Source organism: Pistacia vera, unplaced genomic scaffold, assembly GCF_008641045.1.
Source record: "Pistacia vera cultivar Batoury unplaced genomic scaffold, PisVer_v2 Contig474, whole genome shotgun sequence".
Lineage (NCBI taxonomy): Eukaryota > Viridiplantae > Streptophyta > Magnoliopsida > Sapindales > Anacardiaceae > Pistacia > Pistacia vera.
In genome coordinates, this window is record NW_022196306.1 from 44,325 (window position 1) to 62,407 (window position 18,083).

Below are 18,083 nucleotides of genomic sequence, written 5' to 3' on the forward strand. Positions count from 1 at the left end.
TAACTTTTCTCACTAACACTTGGTGAAAGAATTTGAGTTACCCCTTGTATGTATCACTTAAATGGCACTGTATCTGTCTGTATCCTGTTGATCAATCATTAGTTAACAGTTTCATGAGAATCTCTTCCTCAGAGTCGGCAAGATTCGCCTACAGATGAAGTCACCTTCATGCAAGCAGAAGAGCATTGTATTTTTAAATTCTAAGTAGTTATAAATAACATGTTTTCATATCTTGTATTTGAACCATTTTATATACAGTGCTTTGCCTAAGCTTGTAATAATCTGAACATTATTAGAAATCTGCAGAGGCACCCAAGGAGCCTAGCCAGGAGCTATGGTACCTTCTTATTATCATTTTATGTATGTCTCCCTTTTTCTTTTTTTCCAAATTTATTCCAAATAAATTTCTTATTTCTTTGCAGGAGACACCTGAGCACATTGAAGGAAAGGTGGACTGGAAGGGAAGACAAGCTCTCAAGTATAAACATGGGGGAAGAAAAACTTCTTTGCTCATACTAGGTAGATAACTCTACCGAATATTCTCAATATATTAATGCATAGTACTGTCAAAGAATTATTGCGTGAGTCTTCTTCTATATAATTCAAGAGTTGTGTTCATTTGGATAGATCACGCACTTCAATATAGCGCATCTCGGTTTGAATAAGTTGCCCATCAATATTATTATTATGATTATTTTTTTTTTAATTTTTTAATTTTATAAATTTTGGGTCGTGTTTCGATTGCAGCATCATTTGGTTTTGAACAAATGGCTACTTTTGCACTGGCTGTGAACTTCGTGACGTATTTCAATGGAGTTTTGCATATGGAACTAGCTGATGCAGCTAACCAAGTGACAAACTTTATGGGTACTAGTTATATCCTCTCCATTCTGGTGGCTTTCCTTGCAGACACTTACATTGGAAGATACAAATCTGTGATAATTTCAGGAAGTATTGAGTTTCTGGTACGGTTATCAATAACTGATGCATCTTAATCCTGAAAAAGAACTAACAGTGAGAAAGAACATTCTGACACCATTAAAAAGATATTCATGGGATATACTAACTGTTCTGAATTCAAGAAAAACGAAAATTCTGTCAAAAAGTTTTAGATTTCCTTTCTGCTGTCTAGGAACTCGTTGGCGAATTAACTACTCATTTTTTCTGTACGCTGCTTATACAGGGACTGGTGTTGCTAACAATACAGGCGCACTACCCGAATCTTAAGCCACCTCCTTGTAATATCTTTGATCCAACTTCTCATTGCGTGGAAATTGAAGGTGGTAATGCTGCACTTCTCTTTGTTGCAATCTACTTGATAGCTGCTGGGACAGCGGGAATCAAAGCTGCACTGCCTTCTCACGGTGCTGATCAATTTGACGAGAAAGACCCGCAAGAGGCTAGGAATATGTCCAGCTTCTTCAATGGCCTCTTGCTAGCCGTATGTCTTGGTGGTGCAGTTAGTTCAACTCTCATTGTGTGGATTCAAGACAACAAAGGATGGGATTGGGGATTTAGCCTATGTACTATAGCTATATTATTGGCTGTGATCATTTTTGGAGCTGGATTGCCACTATACCGAATCCAAGTTGCTCAAGGGACTAGTGCCATCATTGAAATTCTACAGGTTTGAATTCGTAATCATGTCATAAAGTACTGTAAAAGTCAGATTTGAATGTGTAGGTTTGTGTCAGCTCATATCCTTTTTGACACAATTTTTGCTTGATGGGCAAGTATGTACGAAACTACCGAACTGATGCAAAAATAGCTTCCAGCCATAAATCAGTTTTATGGATGCATGCCAGATCAAGAGTGATTTATTTGTTCTTTTATTGAATTCAGGTATATGTTGCAGCCATCCGTAATAGGAAACTTCAAATTCCTGAAGATCCTAAGGAGCTTTATGAGATTAAGGACAAAGAAGCTGCTATAGAAACTGAATTTCTAACTCATAGAGATATTTTCAGGTCAATTTTCTTAAATTTCCAGTTCAAAGTGTTGATAATATCTCTTACCTAAAACTTAATATAAGTGCAATTTTCTTCTGTACATATATGTTCAGGTGCCTGGACAAAGCAGCAATCCAGACACAACCTACAGGACATACTGGGAGACTAGAAGCGCCAAATCCATGGAAACTTTGCAGGGTAACACAAGTAGAGAATGCAAAAATCCTACTAAGCATGGTTCCAATATTTTGTTGCACCATTATAATGACCCTTTGTCTAGCTCAACTTCAAACTTTCTCCATTCAACAAGGCGCCACAATGGACACAAGCCTCACTAAATCTTTTGACATACCACCAGCTTCAATACCCATCATCCCAGTCATATTCTTGATCATTATAGTACCCGTCTATGATCGCATAGTTGTACCCTTCGCACGCAAGATCACAGGCCACCCGACCGGCATAACTCATTTGCAACGTGTAGGCGTTGGCCTCGTTCTTTCTTTTCTGTCCATGGCCATGGCTGCAATAATAGAAGTGAAGCGCAAAGGTGTGGCACGAGATCACAATATGCTTGATGCCATCCCTGTGGTGCAGCCATTGCCTATTAGCGTCTTTTGGCTATCAATTCAGTACTTCATATTTGGAATTGCAGACCTGTTCACATATGTAGGACTCCTTGAGTTTTTCTATTCAGAGGCACCCAATGCACTTAAGTCAATCTCTACTTGCTTTCTTTGGACTTCCATGGCACTTGGCTACTATTTAAGCACCATTTTGATTAACATAGTGAATAGAGCAACCAAGGATATTACTAGAAGTGGAGGCTGGTTAGCAGGCAACAACATTAACAGGAACCATTTGAACCTCTTCTACTGGTTGCTTTCGTTATTGAGCTTGATCAATTTCTTAGTTTATTTGTTTGTTGCTAGAAGGTACAAGTACAGACCTCAAATTAGCAGTCCCTAGTTGGAACAATAAGGAGAGGATTAAGTGTTATGGTTAATCCATTATGTTTGTTTTCCTTCATTTAATTACATCAGTTTGGTCATGATTCAGAAAGTGTAATATTTACTGCAACTAATGTAATTGTTTCTCATATTAAAGGAATTTGGTTGTAAAAAAACATATTTGTACTAGGTAAGGGAGTTGCTACACAATTACAAGTGTCTATGAAACTAAAATTTAAAAAGAAATTAATGCTATTCATCCTAAATTTTATCCGAAACCTTACATCTAAAATGATATGTTATATACATATATTATCGGTTGGGTAAGAACTCCAATGGTTAAGAGATTTAACGAATACCTTTATTAGTAGTCGTGGGAATTCAAACTTGAAAGACCATGTTAAATTATATGAACTTATAAGGCCAAGTTAAATCTTCTTTTTGTTTTATCATCAAAGATTCAAACTTAAGAGATCATATTAGATATTTCTTTACTCTTTTATTATCAAACTATCCAATAATAAATAAACGGTAACGTATAATTTATCATACCAAATCTTTGTTTATAGATTAAAGTTATGAAACATACTATACCATTTAGAGGAAGAAGTAATATAACCCGTTACATCATTTGGGATGAGAATTTCGAAATTCAGTTGAAGTCACTGTAATTAGTGGAAGTTGTACCTACAAAATAGCAAACATGGTTATCATCTAAACAAAGTCCAAGGGTACTCAACTCTCCTCCATTTGTCCACTCATCTCACCATTCTCCGCCACCTCATTCCCCATGCATGTCTACGTGCTCTCCCTTTAACCCACCATGTTCCTTCTCTTTCTCTCTATAAACAACTCCATCCTCTTAACAAAACTAACCAACAATTAACTCTGCAGTTTCCATGGCCTCCAGTGACAAGTCCCCGGAACCAACACCGCCCTACGGAGAGCAGCAGCCACCGGGGGCTCCGATGACGATGTATCAGCACTTGCTGGACAAAGGCGCTCAGATGATGCAGTCTTTGAAGCCCATAAAACAGATGAACCAGCATGTGTGCACCTTTGCTTTATATAGCCACGACATGTCTCGCCAGATTGAGACTCACCACTATGTCACCAGACTAAACCAGGACTTCCTCCAGTGCGCTGTTTATGACACTGATGACTCCTCCGGCCGACTCATTGGTAACTAAATTTTACAAATTAATTCTATTTATTTATTTATTTTTATTTGTACATCTCGAAGGTTGATCTTGTTAGAGAATGTTCTGTACAGGAGTGGAGTACATAGTTTCAGATAAGATTTTTGAAGCTTTGCCACCGGAAGAGCAGAAGCTTTGGCACTCTCATGCTTATGAGGTTTTTACTATACTATATATATAATTTTGTAATTTCTTGAGTTTTAATGTAAATGGTGGTTAATCATGAAATTATTGGATGATCTAGATAAAATCAGGCCTCTGGGTTAATCCTCGAGTTCCAGAAATGATAGTGAAACCAGATCTCGAAAATTTGACCAAAACTTACGGCAAGTTTTGGTGTACATGGCAGGTGGATAGAGGTAATTAAATGAAATATTACACATATAATTGCATGTAATATTTGAGGTATTAATCCAGTAATGGGTGTGTGTTAATAATACAATAATAAAAAGTGAAGGTGATAAGCTTCCATTGGGAGCACCGGCACTGATGATGTCTCCCCAAGGAGTGAACTTGGGGATGGTGGATCCGGAGCTAGTTCAGAAAAGGGATAACAAGTACAACATATCAACTGAAGCAATGAAGAGTTCAAGGGTGGAGATTGAAGAACCAGAGTGGATCAATCCACAAGCTGACTACTGGAAGCAGCATGGCAAGGGTTTTGCCATCGATATTGAGCGGACTCAAATGAAAACAAGGGCTCCCTTCCCATAAATATTCATATAAATATAATGTAATATCTCTCTTAATGTTTTGTTTTGTGAATCTAGCTTATAATACATAAATGTACTAGACATGGTACGCTGTCGTTTTTAATATATCTTGTTCAACTGGACTCCTTTTACTTCACTTTGTGTTCTCAAATCTTTCCTGTTAATTTTATTTCTCAGGATCGTTTCTATTTGTTAGACATATTGTTAGCTGTTTAATTCGATTGAAGTGGCAAATAATTAATACACATTCGATTATTGATATGGATATCTGTTTGATTGTACGCGAGAAGCATAATTCAATTGAAATTTCAATTGACAAAGGGTAAAAAAAAATACGATTTCCAAGAAGGTTTTCCCAGGCACGGACACCCTCATATTACTTTTGGGGGTTTTATTGTTAGTTTTGAAACCTGCAGGGGTTAACAAAAAATAGGGGGTTCTAAAAAATTTTGAAGCAGTATCGGTTTGATTAGACCTGGCAAAACGGGCAGGTGGATCGGGTACAGTCTGGGTCTAAACGGATACGGGTCTTAAACGAGTCGATCTAAACGGGTTCAATACTTTAGGGTCGTACCTTACCCTATACAAGTACGAGTGGACCCACTTTTCTGGTGAAGTTCCTCTTGACCCTTCTTCTCAAAGTACTCAAGGTGACTTTAGGACCCTTCCAACGAATCTCAACTGCTAATCTTTGTTCTTTGTTCTTCCTTCTTCTTTGCAATCTCATGCACCAGATCCCACCCCTTCATCCTCTGTACCACCAATTTCACCTCGTACTTCTTCGTCACAACTCACAAGAGGCGGCCATGGCTGTCACCTCATCATCTTTATCACCATTCTTCAAACCAAACCCAAACCCAAAAGCAAATACCCAAAAAAGAACAACCTCAAAATCTTCAAATCCTTAGAAAAACAAAAAGAAAAGAAAACTTGTTTCCAAAATTACACAATGTTTTTCATTCTTCCCATAACTCAACCACACAAAACAAACCCAAAAAAGAAAAATTTTTAAAAGCTCCGAAATCTTGAGAAACACGAAGAGAAAACAATTTGAAGAAATGGAAATGTGCTGCTCTACAACCTATCTTGATGAACCAGAAGCGAGAAGGGCTGGGTGAATTCAAGTTTTTTTTACGCCATCAATTGGATCTATTATACCAGTAGCCCCTTAGTTGCAAAGAAGAAGAGTGGGTTGTTGAAAAACTCTTTGGGAAGAAAAATTAGTGGGTTAGGGAAGGGGAATGAATGGAGATTGTGGATGATTTTAATAGGAAAGGCACGGACTACGAACTGAACAAGAGAAGAGAAGTTAAGTTTGGAGAGAGAGAGAGAGAGAGAGAGAGAGAGAGAGAAGGCAAACAAAAGGTGTTTTAGGCGTCTGCTCACATGCTACGAAAGAGAAAGTCAAAGAATGCCAGGGTTTTTTTCTTTAAATTGAAAACGGGTACCTGCAAGTGTACCCAGTCTACCCATTTACAAAACGGGTAGGACCGAGTACAGATCTTAAAAAACGGGTTTAATAATATAGATTCGTATCCTATATAATTTACTCGGGTATGGGGTCAACCCGTGGGTCCCAACCCGTTTTGTCAGGTCTAGGTTTGATCATGTGCCACGACATGTCACATACACATATATAACTTTTTTCCTTTTGAAAAGAGTTAACAACTTTTTTCCACCATAAAAAAGCTTAATGATACTTTCCTCCTCAAACTTTCGGTATTTTAAATCCAAAACAAAATTTTGTCAATAATTTTCACTGTGACTTGTGAGGAAGGGTAAGATGGTCAAAAGTTCCTCTCGGAGAAGAAGAAAAGAAAAAGGATGACGCATGTTAATAAGAAATGGCACACGTTAGAAGCGTCATAGCCGACAATTTTCGCCTAGGGATGGGCATGGGCCAGGGACCCCTATCTCCGGCCCCGGCCCGAAAGCCCAAGGGGATTTCTCGATCTCGGCCCAAATCCCATTCGGGGAATCCCGAAAAAAAGCCCGTTCTCCAAACGGGGAATTCGGAGAGTTTGGGGGTTTTTTGTCTTTTTGTTACCTTATTAGTTTTATTATCCTTTTCTCCAAATTATATATACCAACAAAAAAAAAAAAAATTAAATATATAATATACATATTAAACATAAAGACCATATCATTAAAAAAGAAATTAAATCTATAATGTACATATTAAATATAAAAATCATCATAATAAATTGATAATATATTACAATATGTATTATTATATATTAACAATATAATATTATGTTTATACATTAAGTAATAAGTATTAACATGTATAATGTATCTTTAATATATAATGTATTATATATAATACATTATACATATATATTATAATAAATTTTAAATAAATAACTACCATATATATTATAATAAATTCTAAATAAATAGCTATCACAATATAACAAAAGCAATTAGGTAATAGAATTGAAATAATGATTCGATGAGGGACAAAAAAAAAAAAAAAAAATATAATGATTTATTGATTCATTAAAATCAATCAAAACAACAAATAATATATTACATATATATTATGTATTAACGTAAGATTACAGATAATAGTATATTATATATAAATTATAATGTACAACATATATATGTTATATACATTATACTTATATAGTATATACCATATATAATATACAATGTATAATGTCAAATGTATACCATATATAATGTATAAAATATAATGACGAATGTATAACTTTTGTTTCATAACATTAACATATTATGTATAATATATATATATATTACAAATATTTATAATGATTTATTATATTTAATCTAGTTTTATTTATTACCTATTTGTATATAGTTTCATAAAATACTTATACAATTATAATTTGTCATTGTATAAAGTATAATTCATTTTCAAATATTAAAATTATTATAGGTATATATGATTGATTTTCAAATATTAAAATTAATATAGGTATATATGTGATTGATTTTAATTATTAAATTTAATATATATATATATATATATATATATATATATAAGGGCCGGGGCGGGGCGAGACCAATCTCGGCCCTGGCCCATCCCCGAATTCCAGGGCTAATCTTAGGCCCAATCCCAGCCCAAAGCCTGAACGATTCAGGGAAAATCCACCCCATTCGGGCTGGGCCGAGGCGGGTCCCCATGGGGCTGGGCTTTGTGCCCATCCCTATTTTCGCTAGTTTCTAGTTGATCTTGGCATTCAAAATCGCTTCTAAGATAACCCATAAAATCCTCATTGCCTCCTCTACAAAGCCTAAGTCTCCATTTGCCATCATCACTCATCATTTCCAACCACCACCTCCGTTCGCATGGTTGAATCTTCAAGCTAGATTTCTAGTTGATTTTTTTGCCACAAATTCCCTTAGACACCACCATCACACTCCCCACAACTCACTCTACAAAACCCTTACCTCCATCAGTATCCCTTGCTCGCTGATCGCTGACCATGCACCACGTGACCTTTCAACTTCCAAGCCAATTGTTGGTCATTTTTTGTGTCGAAAACCCACCTTGAAACCACCACCAAAATCCCAATCCTCCCCTCTCCAAAACCCCTAACAGCCTTGACCCTATTTGCTCGCTGATCACCACCATCCTCTTCCTAGGGTTTTAGTTGCATAATGAACTTTGGGTGTGTTTGATTAATGAAATTAAGCAAAATTAGAGGTTAATTTGCCAATTACACACCATTCTCTATCACCTAGAGTTTCATTGTTGGTCGTTCACCGTTTTTCATAGTGCCAGTGGCGAGAAAATAGTATTTTCGTTTTCACAATAAAAATTACTGTATTTTCCACCCAAACCAGAGAGAAACGTAAGCTTTTCATAATATTTAAAATCTAAATGGTGTTTTTAAAAGTCAAGGGTGAGAAATTGTTATTAAGCTTTTTTTTGGGTGGGAAAAAATCTGGCTCTTTTGAAAAATAAGCAAATAAATCCCAGTCGCGTTTTTTGGGGGTGTTTGTCTAAGCTTATAAGCTAGTCAAACTAGCTTATAAGCTCTAAAATTAAGCTGACCTGTTTGTTTATAACTTTTTTGAGCTTATAAGTTGAGCTTATAAGAAAAAAAAAAAAAGTTGGGGGGGAAGTACTTTTTTTTTGGCTTATAAGCACTCTACTTATAAGCTAGTTTGACCAAGTATATTACCACATTATCCTTGTTTATTTTTAAAATTCCTTAGTATATCATTGTTTAATGTAGTACCTTTTTTAGTCATTTTATAATAAAATATACTTATAAGCCACATTTTACCAAACACGTCAACTATTTATCAGTCACTTATAAGTATTTTAACCAAACACGTAATTGCTTAAAATTTCAAATGCTTATAAGCTAAAAATTAGCTTATAAGCACTTGCTAATTTTCATAAGCTCAGACAAACACCCCCTTTAATTTGTCGCGATATAGTAATCTTTTTGTAGATCTTCCAGATGGACGGTCAAGATCATGTCTACACATTGAACACCCGAGTCCCGACATCTCAATAACAATCGCTTAAATTCCTCCACGTCTTCAGCATATCCTTTATGCCCCTTTCCATGTGCCATCGTCTTCGCGGCTCCCGTTGCCATTTTTAAACGCCAAGAAAAAGCTCACTCCTCCTCAACAACTCCTTCAAAATTCGTTTTTTAATCTATTTTCTTAATTATTTAAACGAAATAAAAAATGGGTTCATCTCAATTTGTCCGTTATTGCAGTCTCATGAATGTTCTCAGATCTTTTCTTCATTAGATTCCTAGCATTTCTGGGTGTTCTCGGCTTCTCTCTCTTCGTTTTCTCAATCACCATGGATGTTCCCGCAACTAGCGTCGCAACAGACGAATCTCAGAAGAATGATTATTCGGTGTGGGCGGCTCCGCCGGTGGATGTGATACCGAGAATCAAGAAATTGATGGAGGGTCTACGATCCGAGTTCGGCGGGCCCCAGTTGGAGCCGCATATGACTGTTGTTGGGTTGGTCAGTCTGACGAAGGATGATGCGTTGGCCAAGTTTAAAGCAGCTTGCGATGGGCTCAAGACTTATAATTGTAGTGTGGATTCGTGGGCCACTGGACGTTTCTTTTACCATTGTGTTTATTTGCTCATTCATCCCACGACCTGAGGTGATCCTTTTTTTTTTTTTTTTTTTTTTTTTTCTGTGTAGTGTTTGTGCTCAAGTAAATTGAATAATTTATTAACTATAATTGGGATTTTGTTTTTATGTGGTGGAAGCTAGTGCAAAGTCCAGTAGCACTTTTGGGTTCAAGTCCTCTACACGTAAGATGTTTACCCTTTTGCATTTGTTTAAAGCTTTTTCTTTTGCCCATTAGGTGAAAGAAACATCCAAATTGTCATTCTACACAAAACTTCGTATAAATGCTAAAACAAGAAAGAGGGGGGGTGGGGTGGGGGGGAGGGACTGTTTGTATTGTGGAAGTTTAGGAAAAGCTGATAATTCATCTGTTTAGGAAATAGTACATATATGCTGGGGACAGCTAGTTATAATTTCTTAAAAGTCGTAACATGTATGAATGACTTGTTATATGTTAACCAAAATGACGTTGTGGATAAGCTGAACATGTTATTTTTGATGGCGTTAATGGGATTTTGCTCCTGGTTACAGAGTAATTTTCCTGTAAAGGACATTTTCATCTTTAATTATGATACTTGATCTTGATTAGCTGAATCCTCTTCTTACATTCTTACCCTATCTAGAATCATTCGTTCTTTCTATTTTATCTGGCAAATCCTATTTTCAGTAATTCTACAGGCATAAATTCTCCACCACAAGCTTCTGTATTTCATAATTGAGGGAGAGATGATGCATAAATGTAAGATAGTATCTAATTGTTGACTTCTTGCCTATCACTTCACCTCATGCCCCGTGTACCTTAAAGATGAACCATTTTATTACTTGATGTGGCATATATGAAATGTTATCTACTACTTCTTGGATCTTTGTTACTTGCTGAGATCATTTAACTACAATTTTGTTTCTTAAGGTTAACCCTTTCAATTTTAAATTTGTGAAACTCTAATACATGCTGTTATTCTGGAATGAGTAATTGTGTTTTAATAATGAAAGCCTTGCATAATCTTGCAGCTTACATGCCGCATATAAGCCTGCTTTATGGGGACCTGACAGATGAAGAGAAGAAAAAGGCTCAAGAAAAAGCTTACTTTCTTGATGAGAGCATCGACCAACTAAGCTTCCCAATTACTCGCCTTCAATTGTGGAAAACACCCGCTTCGGATAACACTCTCACATCTTGGGAGAAGATTGCTGAATACAATCTCAGCCCCAATTAACTTTTCTTCAACTCCTTAATTGAAATAACTTGCAGCAAGATCCACCATACTGGTGATCTTCTTCAGGTTGTTGCATACAGTCTATTAATAGAACTCTCCATGCTGTCTGCTTCCTGTAATAAATGGCAAATGCAGCTTATAATGTACTTATCTGGTTATCTAATGTACGCATATATCATTAAATAAGTGTCACTAGCTGCAATTACTTATGTGGTGGTTTGTGGTGCAATGTTTTGAAACCCGACCCGACTGGTGATCTAGAAAGTTTGAAATTTTGCAAACAATCCCCTGAAAAATTCAGTCAGTCCCTGTAGGTTTGAAATCTAGCAATCACACCCCTGTGACAGTTAAGGCTTTGGTTTTTCCAGCCAAATTTTGGCTGATTTCGGTGGCCAAAATTCAATCCGACACCACCACTTGAACCACCGGTCTCTACTCTACAAAACCCCTTTAACCCCAACACTTGGTAGCCCCCTATTCGTCGGTCGTGACTCGCATATACTTTTGCGATTAAGTTGATTTTCCAAACCAAATTTCAGCTAATTTTGGTGTCCAAAATTCACTCCAACGCCACCTCTTGAACCACCGGTCTCCACTCTACAAAAGTCTTCTTACCGCAATGCTTGGTAGCCTCTCGTTCGTGGGTAGTCAATTTAGGAATTTTGGGAATAGTTGAATTTTGTAACCTGGCCTGGTGAAGCTCTCGGTTCGGGTTGAACCAGTTCAACCGGCCGGGCCGGGTTTTAAAACCTTGATGTGGTGGTTAAAAAGCTCGGAAGTTTTGTGCAGCCAAATGGAAGATAAAAATGAAGAAAATTGAAGATATTTTGTGCTAAAGATTGCGAAAAGTTTTATATCATTACAGTAGAGGTGATAACTGGAATCTGAAAGTCGACCAATTCACTCCAACTACTAAAAATAGAAGGCTTTATTCAGCTGAAAAACAAGTTCTGATATGCTATAACTTCCCCTTTGGGAGATGAAATGATCCTGATGGTCAAATATAGTGTGTAATTACTAATTAGTCAATTATTACTAACTTTTTTTTTTTTTTTTTTTTTTTTTTTTTTTATATGTTCATTTGATCAATACAGAAGTAGATGAATTTCTTTGAATTCTCTAGCTCAATTCCAACCTCTTTTTCGTTTTGTATCTATCCATAAACTTAAATTAAGTTAATTAAGACTCTAAAAGATCATTGTAGAGAATAGAATCTTCACGAATTATATATTTGATATCATTAATTAAATTTAGATTATAAGATAAATTTTGATCATGTATAATCATCTCACAAGATACATTCAATTTAAGTTCATTAGAATATAATTAATTAGTCTAAGATAGAGAGGTAAATTAACTTATACTCTTATACAATGATCTCACAGAACACATATCATTTAAGTTAATTGGAGTATGTTGAAGAGAGTTATATAAAATGGTCTCAAATCACAAGTTAATTAGATTAAAAGGTAAATCTGGATAATTTTATAGACTCTACTAGACCTAGCAAAACAGGCGGGTATGGGTCGGGTTTAATGATGCAAGTTCAAAAGAGGTTGATTTAACCAAGTTTAATATTTTAGACCCGTACCCTACTCTATACAGGTGCGGGTGGGCCTGCACTCCAATTTTTTATTTTTGACAGTTATACCCCACAATTTCTGCCGACTCTACTACATATATTAATAAATTAATGTAATAATAGAGAATCGAATCTTATATCAAATTGTATTTGGGATAGCCTCCTAAGCAGAGAGATTGTAAGTCTCATAAGCACAAAAAAAAAAGGATAAGCAAATTTCTAGAAAAGATGTGAACATGGGCGGTTCTATGCCTATACAGATGCATAATTTGTGGGATTTAACCTTCAGGTTTTTGCTTGGCCATTAATTATCCATTGACAGTTGATAGACTCATTGGAGAATCCTCCCTCGTCCAGAGAAGTCAAAACACCAAATATATTTCAAGCACTAACAAACACAGAATTACAATAAAACTTGTGGTACCCAAAATTCCAGTTCAGAGATCAAGTTTGATTCAATCTAATCTAATTATTTCTCATGTGCTCTCAACGATATAACCCATGTTCAATAATGGTACTGTATCACTGAAATGGTACTTCATCTGTCTGTATCCTCTTGATCAATCTTTAGTTCGCAGTTTCATGAAAATCTCTTTCTCACAGTCGCAAGATTCGCCTACAGATGAAATCACATTTATGCTAGCAGAAGAGCTAGCATTGTGTTTTTTTCTAATCCTAAGAAGTGGACATAAATTACACGTTTTCATATCTTGAATTTATGTAGTTATATATATAGTTCTTTGCCTTAGTTTGTAACAATCTGAACATTGTTACACTTCTGCACAGGCACAGAAGGAGCCTAGCCAGGAGCTATGGTACCTTCTTATTCTCAACTTAAGTATGTCTCCATTTTCATTTTTCCAAATTTATTCCAATTAAATTTCTTATTTCATTGCAGGAGACACCTGAGCACATTGAAGGAAAGGTGGACTGGAAGGGAAGACAAACTCTCAAGCATCAGCATGGGGGAAGAAAGACTTTTGCTCATACTAGGTAGAATTCATCTTGTGAACATTTTTGATAGACCATTCAATAATTTTTTTTTTCTTTCATTTGGGTTGTGTTTCAATTGCAGTTTCGTATGGTTTCGAACACATGGCAACTTGTGCACTGGCTGCGAACAGGGTGACGTATTTTAATGGGGCGTTGCACATGGATTTAGCCGATGCAGCTAACCAAGTGACCAATTTCATGGGTGCCAGTTTCATCCTCTCTATTCTGGAGGCTTGCCTTGCAGACACTAACATTGGAACATATAAATCTCTGCTAATTTCAGGAAGTGTTGAGTTTCTGGTACGCTTATAAATAACTGTAACAATCTTAATCCTGAAAATGACTAACACTTGGAAAGAACACGCTCATTGGCAATGAAATTCATTTTTTCTGTATGTTGTTTATACAGAGAATGTATTGTTAACAATACAGGCGCACCACCCCAATCTCAAGCCACCTCTTTGTAATGTGTTTGTTAAAACTTCTAATTACGAGAAAATTGAAGTTGGCAATGCTGCAATTCTGTTTCTTGTACTTGGTAGCTACTGGGACAGCAGGATTCAAAGCTGCACTGCCGTCTCACGGTGCTGATCAATGTGATGAGAAAGACCCAAAAGAGGCTAGGGATATGTCCAGCTTTTTCAACGGCCTCTGGCTAGCCCTATGCATTGGTGGAGCAATTAGTTCAACTCTCATTTTGTGGATTCAAGATAGGGGACTTGGCCTCTGTACTATAGCTATACTCTTGGCTGTGATAATTTTTGGAGCTGGGTTGCCACTATACCGATTCAAGTTGCTCAAGGGACTAGTGCTATCAAAGAGATTTTACAGGTTTAAATCTATGTTAGTATATACAAACTACCCAACTGATGCAAAGATAGCTCCTGCAATATACACTTTCATGGATGCATACTAGACCAAGAATGATTTATGTGTTCTTTCATTGATTTCAGGTATATGTTGCAGCCATCCTTAACAGGAAACTCCAACTTCCTGAAGATCCTACGGAACTCTATGAGATTGAGGACAAAGAAGCTGCTATAGAAACAGAATTTCTACCTCATAGAGATATTTACAGGTCAGTTAATTTTCTTAAATTTCCAGTTCAAAGTGTTGATACAATCTTATCTCTCCCCTGAAACCAAATATAATAAGTGCAACTTTCTTCTGCTACCTCTATATTCAGGTGCCTGGACAAAGCAGCAATCCAGACAACACCTATAGGAGAAACTGGAAGACCAGAAGCTCCAAATCCGTGGAAACTTTGCAGGGTAACACAAGCAGAAAATGCAAAAGTAATTCTAAGCATGGTTCCAATATTTGTTGAACCATTATTACGATGACCCTTTGTCTAGCTCAACTTCAAACTTTCTCCATCCAACAGGGTCGCAATGGACACAAGCCTCACTAAATCTTTTAACATACCACCAGCTTCACTACCCATCATCCCAGTTGTATTCATGATTGTATAATACCTGTGTATGATCGGATATTTGTACCCTTTGCTCGCAAGATCACAGACCAGCCCACAGGCATAACTCATCTGCAACGTGTAGGCGTTGGCCTCGTTCTTTCTTCTTTGTCCATGGCGGTGGCTGCAACAATGGAAGTGAAGTGCAAAGGCGTTGCACAAGATCACAATATGCTCGATGCCATCCCTGGGGTGCAAGTGCAACCATTGCCTATCAGCGTATTTTGGCTGTCCTTTCAGTACTTCATATTTTCAGTTGCAGACATGTTCACAAATGTAGGACTACTAGAGTTTTTCTATTCAGAGGAACCCAATGCACTTAAATCAATCTCTACTTATTTTCTTTGGACTTCCATGGCACTTGGGTACTTTTTAAGTGCCATTTTGATTAACATAATGAATAGTGCAACCAAGAATTCCACTAAAAGTGGAGGCTGGTGTTGATCGGTTTTTCGCACCAATGAGACATATGTAAGCCTTGGAAAGTTTGCACAAAGGGTCTATGTTAGACAGTGAAATAGCAAATATGATTCAAATGAGGTTTTTGAGTATAGAAAGGAAGATGCAAGGCAATAAACGCGCAAAGAAAATAGAGATAGATAACAACGACTTGAAAAGTCGTTCGGAAGCAATATGCATTACTTACCTTCACTATTATTTGATTGATATGTTTACAAAAGAATTTGCTCTACAAAGATTATTGTTGTTATACTCTTGTGGTTAAAGATATATTATATATCCTCGGCTTGGGGGTGAGAATCTCTTATTTATAGTATTCTGAGGATAATCTTAGGTGTGAAATAACTTTCATGCATCACGATATATGATCAAGATAACATTATAACTTGAAATCTTATCGGTGAAGTAATTTTTTGGAGTCTTACACTTCCTCATGAAGTAATTCTCTCCTGAATTGACACACAAATCGGAGAGATTCGTGGTGTGAATCCACTCTGTGTGGATTTACTGCCCAACAACTGGTAAGCAAGGAACAATATTAGCAGGAACCATTTGACCCTCTTCAACTGGTTTCTTTCTACATTGAGCTTCATCAATTTCTTAGTTTATTTGTTTGTTGCTAGAAGCTACAAGTATAGGCATCAAATTAGCGGTTCCTAATCAGAGCAATTGTAGAGAACACCCACTGCAGATAACAATTTTAAATCTTGAGAGAAGATTGATGTACGCAATCTCAGCCCCATTTAACTTTTCTTCCACTCATTAATTGCGTACAGTTCATAAATAGAACGCTCCATGCTGTCTGTTGCCTTTAATAAATGCAGCTGACATGTTGTTATCGGGTTATTAAATGCATCATAATATCATTCAATATGTTTCTCCAGCTAATCACTTATTCACTTTTACGCGGTGGTTACGAAGGTTCTAGATTTTGTGCAGTCAAATGGGAGATAAAATGAAGAAAACTGAAGATATTTTGTATCATCAACCTGGTTAGTAAATAGTAAATACGGGTATAATAAAAAATGATATAAGAATTTTATAAGTATAATATAATAAATAGTAAAAAATATATTTATAAATTTAGATATAAAAAAAATATAGTACAGATATATATGAGTTTAATACGGTATATTATCAATAATATGTTTTAAAAAATATGATAATATCAATCTCGATTTTAACATTTTTCTTGAACCATCTGCTTAAAATACATTTCAAATATAAAGTATTCAATTAACTAATAACCATTAGACCTAATAATATAACACATTATATAATTGAGATTCAAATTATAGTGTCCAGACTCAAACACAATATATAATCAAGATTCAATTATAGTCTCAAATCAAACCCACAACAAAACCAAAATTCAAAGTTAAACTAGAGCTCCAAACAAATAATATAAATAAATAATACAACCAAGATTCAAATTATAGTCTATAACAGAAACTCACCCTAGTTAGTAAATACGAGTACAGCAAAAAAATGGTATAGGAATTTTACGGGTATCATATGGTAAATGGTGAAAAATACAATTATAAAAATTTGGTAAAAATTCGGATACGGAAAAAATACAGGAATGATTCACAAATAAAACATCTGAGACATATAATTCACGAATAATGTGACTGGGTTAATAAAATACGGAAATTCATGAATAATATGTAAATTATTCGGTTGGACATATAATTTGTGTTTTATTTGCGAATTTACCAATTAGGCTAACGCAAAGGTTGAATTACAGTTTTCAATATGACAAAAGGAAAAAAAAGGTTTGTGAAATGTTTTTATATCATTATAATATATGTGATAATTGGAATTTGAAAGTCAACTATTTCACTGCAATGACTAGAAATCAATGTTTTTATACCCAAAGCGGGCCTTGTTCGATGGTTGAACTGTTGACATCATGCTGACATCAGTATGATGTAATAAACTTTTAAAACTTCTCTGTGTTTGGACAGAATGATGAATATTGGCTTGAGGGAACATGGTTGTTCTTCCCTGGAACGGTTTGGGGGACAGACGAACAACCAGTCATTCTCTTAAAACTGGAGTCTTGCTTCAACATGTTCTTTGACTCCAACGATTAAACCGCGGTTCGACTTCATTCCCATCGGTTCAACCTCAAGTCAATCTGGTCCAATAGATAAAACAAGTTTTAGCTATTCAATGGATTGGATTAATGACCGATTTCTGGTCGGACCAGTCAATCCAATTCAGGTTTTAAAACCATGCTAGAAATACAAGGTTTTAATAAGCTAAACAACGAGTTCTTAAATGTTCTAATTTCCCATTTGTCTGTGGGGCTGATGAAATGATGCGGATGGTCAAATGTAGGCCGTATTTCTTATTCGCGTAGGAACTAGGAAGGGCAGAAGCAAATGTCTTCCTTGTGTCGACATGACTTTAGAAATATAAAAGTCGGTTTGGTTCAATTAGAAAATAATTGGGGTTAATCAACCAA

The 18,083-nt window shown here is 35.9% G+C and overlaps 3 protein-coding genes and 1 pseudogene across 3 annotated transcripts; all 4 read left to right on the forward strand.

The window, feature by feature from the left end:
* The first annotated feature begins 255 nt into the window (after nucleotides 1-255).
* Nucleotides 256-3,061, forward strand: LOC116146192 (protein NRT1/ PTR FAMILY 4.5-like). The gene is made up of 6 exons (XM_031431603.1): nucleotides 256-337; nucleotides 423-519; nucleotides 748-965; nucleotides 1,184-1,627; nucleotides 1,843-1,967; nucleotides 2,063-3,061. The coding sequence occupies exons 1-6, from the start codon at nucleotides 335-337 to the stop codon at nucleotides 2,916-2,918; spliced, it is 1,743 nt and encodes a 580-aa protein (XP_031287463.1). The 5' UTR covers nucleotides 256-334; the 3' UTR covers nucleotides 2,919-3,061.
* A 737-nt stretch (nucleotides 3,062-3,798) lies between these two features.
* Nucleotides 3,799-4,812, forward strand: LOC116146164 (oil body-associated protein 2C-like). Its single transcript, XM_031431567.1, has 4 exons — nucleotides 3,799-4,081; nucleotides 4,173-4,255; nucleotides 4,343-4,457; nucleotides 4,556-4,812. The coding sequence occupies exons 1-4, from the start codon at nucleotides 3,799-3,801 to the stop codon at nucleotides 4,810-4,812; spliced, it is 738 nt and encodes a 245-aa protein (XP_031287427.1).
* A 4,520-nt stretch (nucleotides 4,813-9,332) lies between these two features.
* Nucleotides 9,333-11,294, forward strand: LOC116146197 (cyclic phosphodiesterase-like). Its single transcript, XM_031431607.1, has 4 exons — nucleotides 9,333-9,494; nucleotides 9,530-9,874; nucleotides 10,017-10,076; nucleotides 10,903-11,294. Exons 2-4 carry the CDS (start codon nucleotides 9,607-9,609, stop codon nucleotides 11,106-11,108), a joined length of 534 nt encoding a protein of 177 aa, XP_031287467.1. The 5' UTR covers nucleotides 9,333-9,494; nucleotides 9,530-9,606; the 3' UTR covers nucleotides 11,109-11,294.
* Nucleotides 11,231-16,273, forward strand: LOC116146198 (annotated as a pseudogene).
* The last annotated feature ends 1,810 nt before the right edge of the window (nucleotides 16,274-18,083 follow it).

What these genes read in the sequence shown, in the direction of transcription:
- LOC116146192 (XM_031431603.1), top strand. An exon ending in CCATCATTGAAATTCTACAG is followed by an intron (nt 1,628 to 1,842) that starts GTTTGAATTCGT and finishes TATTGAATTCAG; the next exon opens with GTATATGTTGCAGCCATCCG. An exon ending in ACTCATAGAGATATTTTCAG is followed by an intron (nt 1,968 to 2,062) that starts GTCAATTTTCTT and finishes ATATATGTTCAG; the next exon opens with GTGCCTGGACAAAGCAGCAA.
- LOC116146164 (XM_031431567.1), top strand. Translation starts at nt 3,799, where the DNA reads ATGGCCTCCAGTGACAAGTCCCCGGAACCAACACCGCCCTACGGAGAG. An exon ending in CTCCTCCGGCCGACTCATTG is followed by an intron (nt 4,082 to 4,172) that starts GTAACTAAATTT and finishes TGTTCTGTACAG; the next exon opens with GAGTGGAGTACATAGTTTCA. An exon ending in GGCACTCTCATGCTTATGAG is followed by an intron (nt 4,256 to 4,342) that starts GTTTTTACTATA and finishes TGGATGATCTAG; the next exon opens with ATAAAATCAGGCCTCTGGGT.
- LOC116146197 (XM_031431607.1), top strand. Translation starts at nt 9,607, where the DNA reads ATGGATGTTCCCGCAACTAGCGTCGCAACAGACGAATCTCAGAAGAAT. An exon ending in GGATTCGTGGGCCACTGGAC is followed by an intron (nt 9,875 to 10,016) that starts GTTTCTTTTACC and finishes TGGGATTTTGTT; the next exon opens with TTTATGTGGTGGAAGCTAGT. An exon ending in TGGGTTCAAGTCCTCTACAC is followed by an intron (nt 10,077 to 10,902) that starts GTAAGATGTTTA and finishes ATAATCTTGCAG; the next exon opens with CTTACATGCCGCATATAAGC.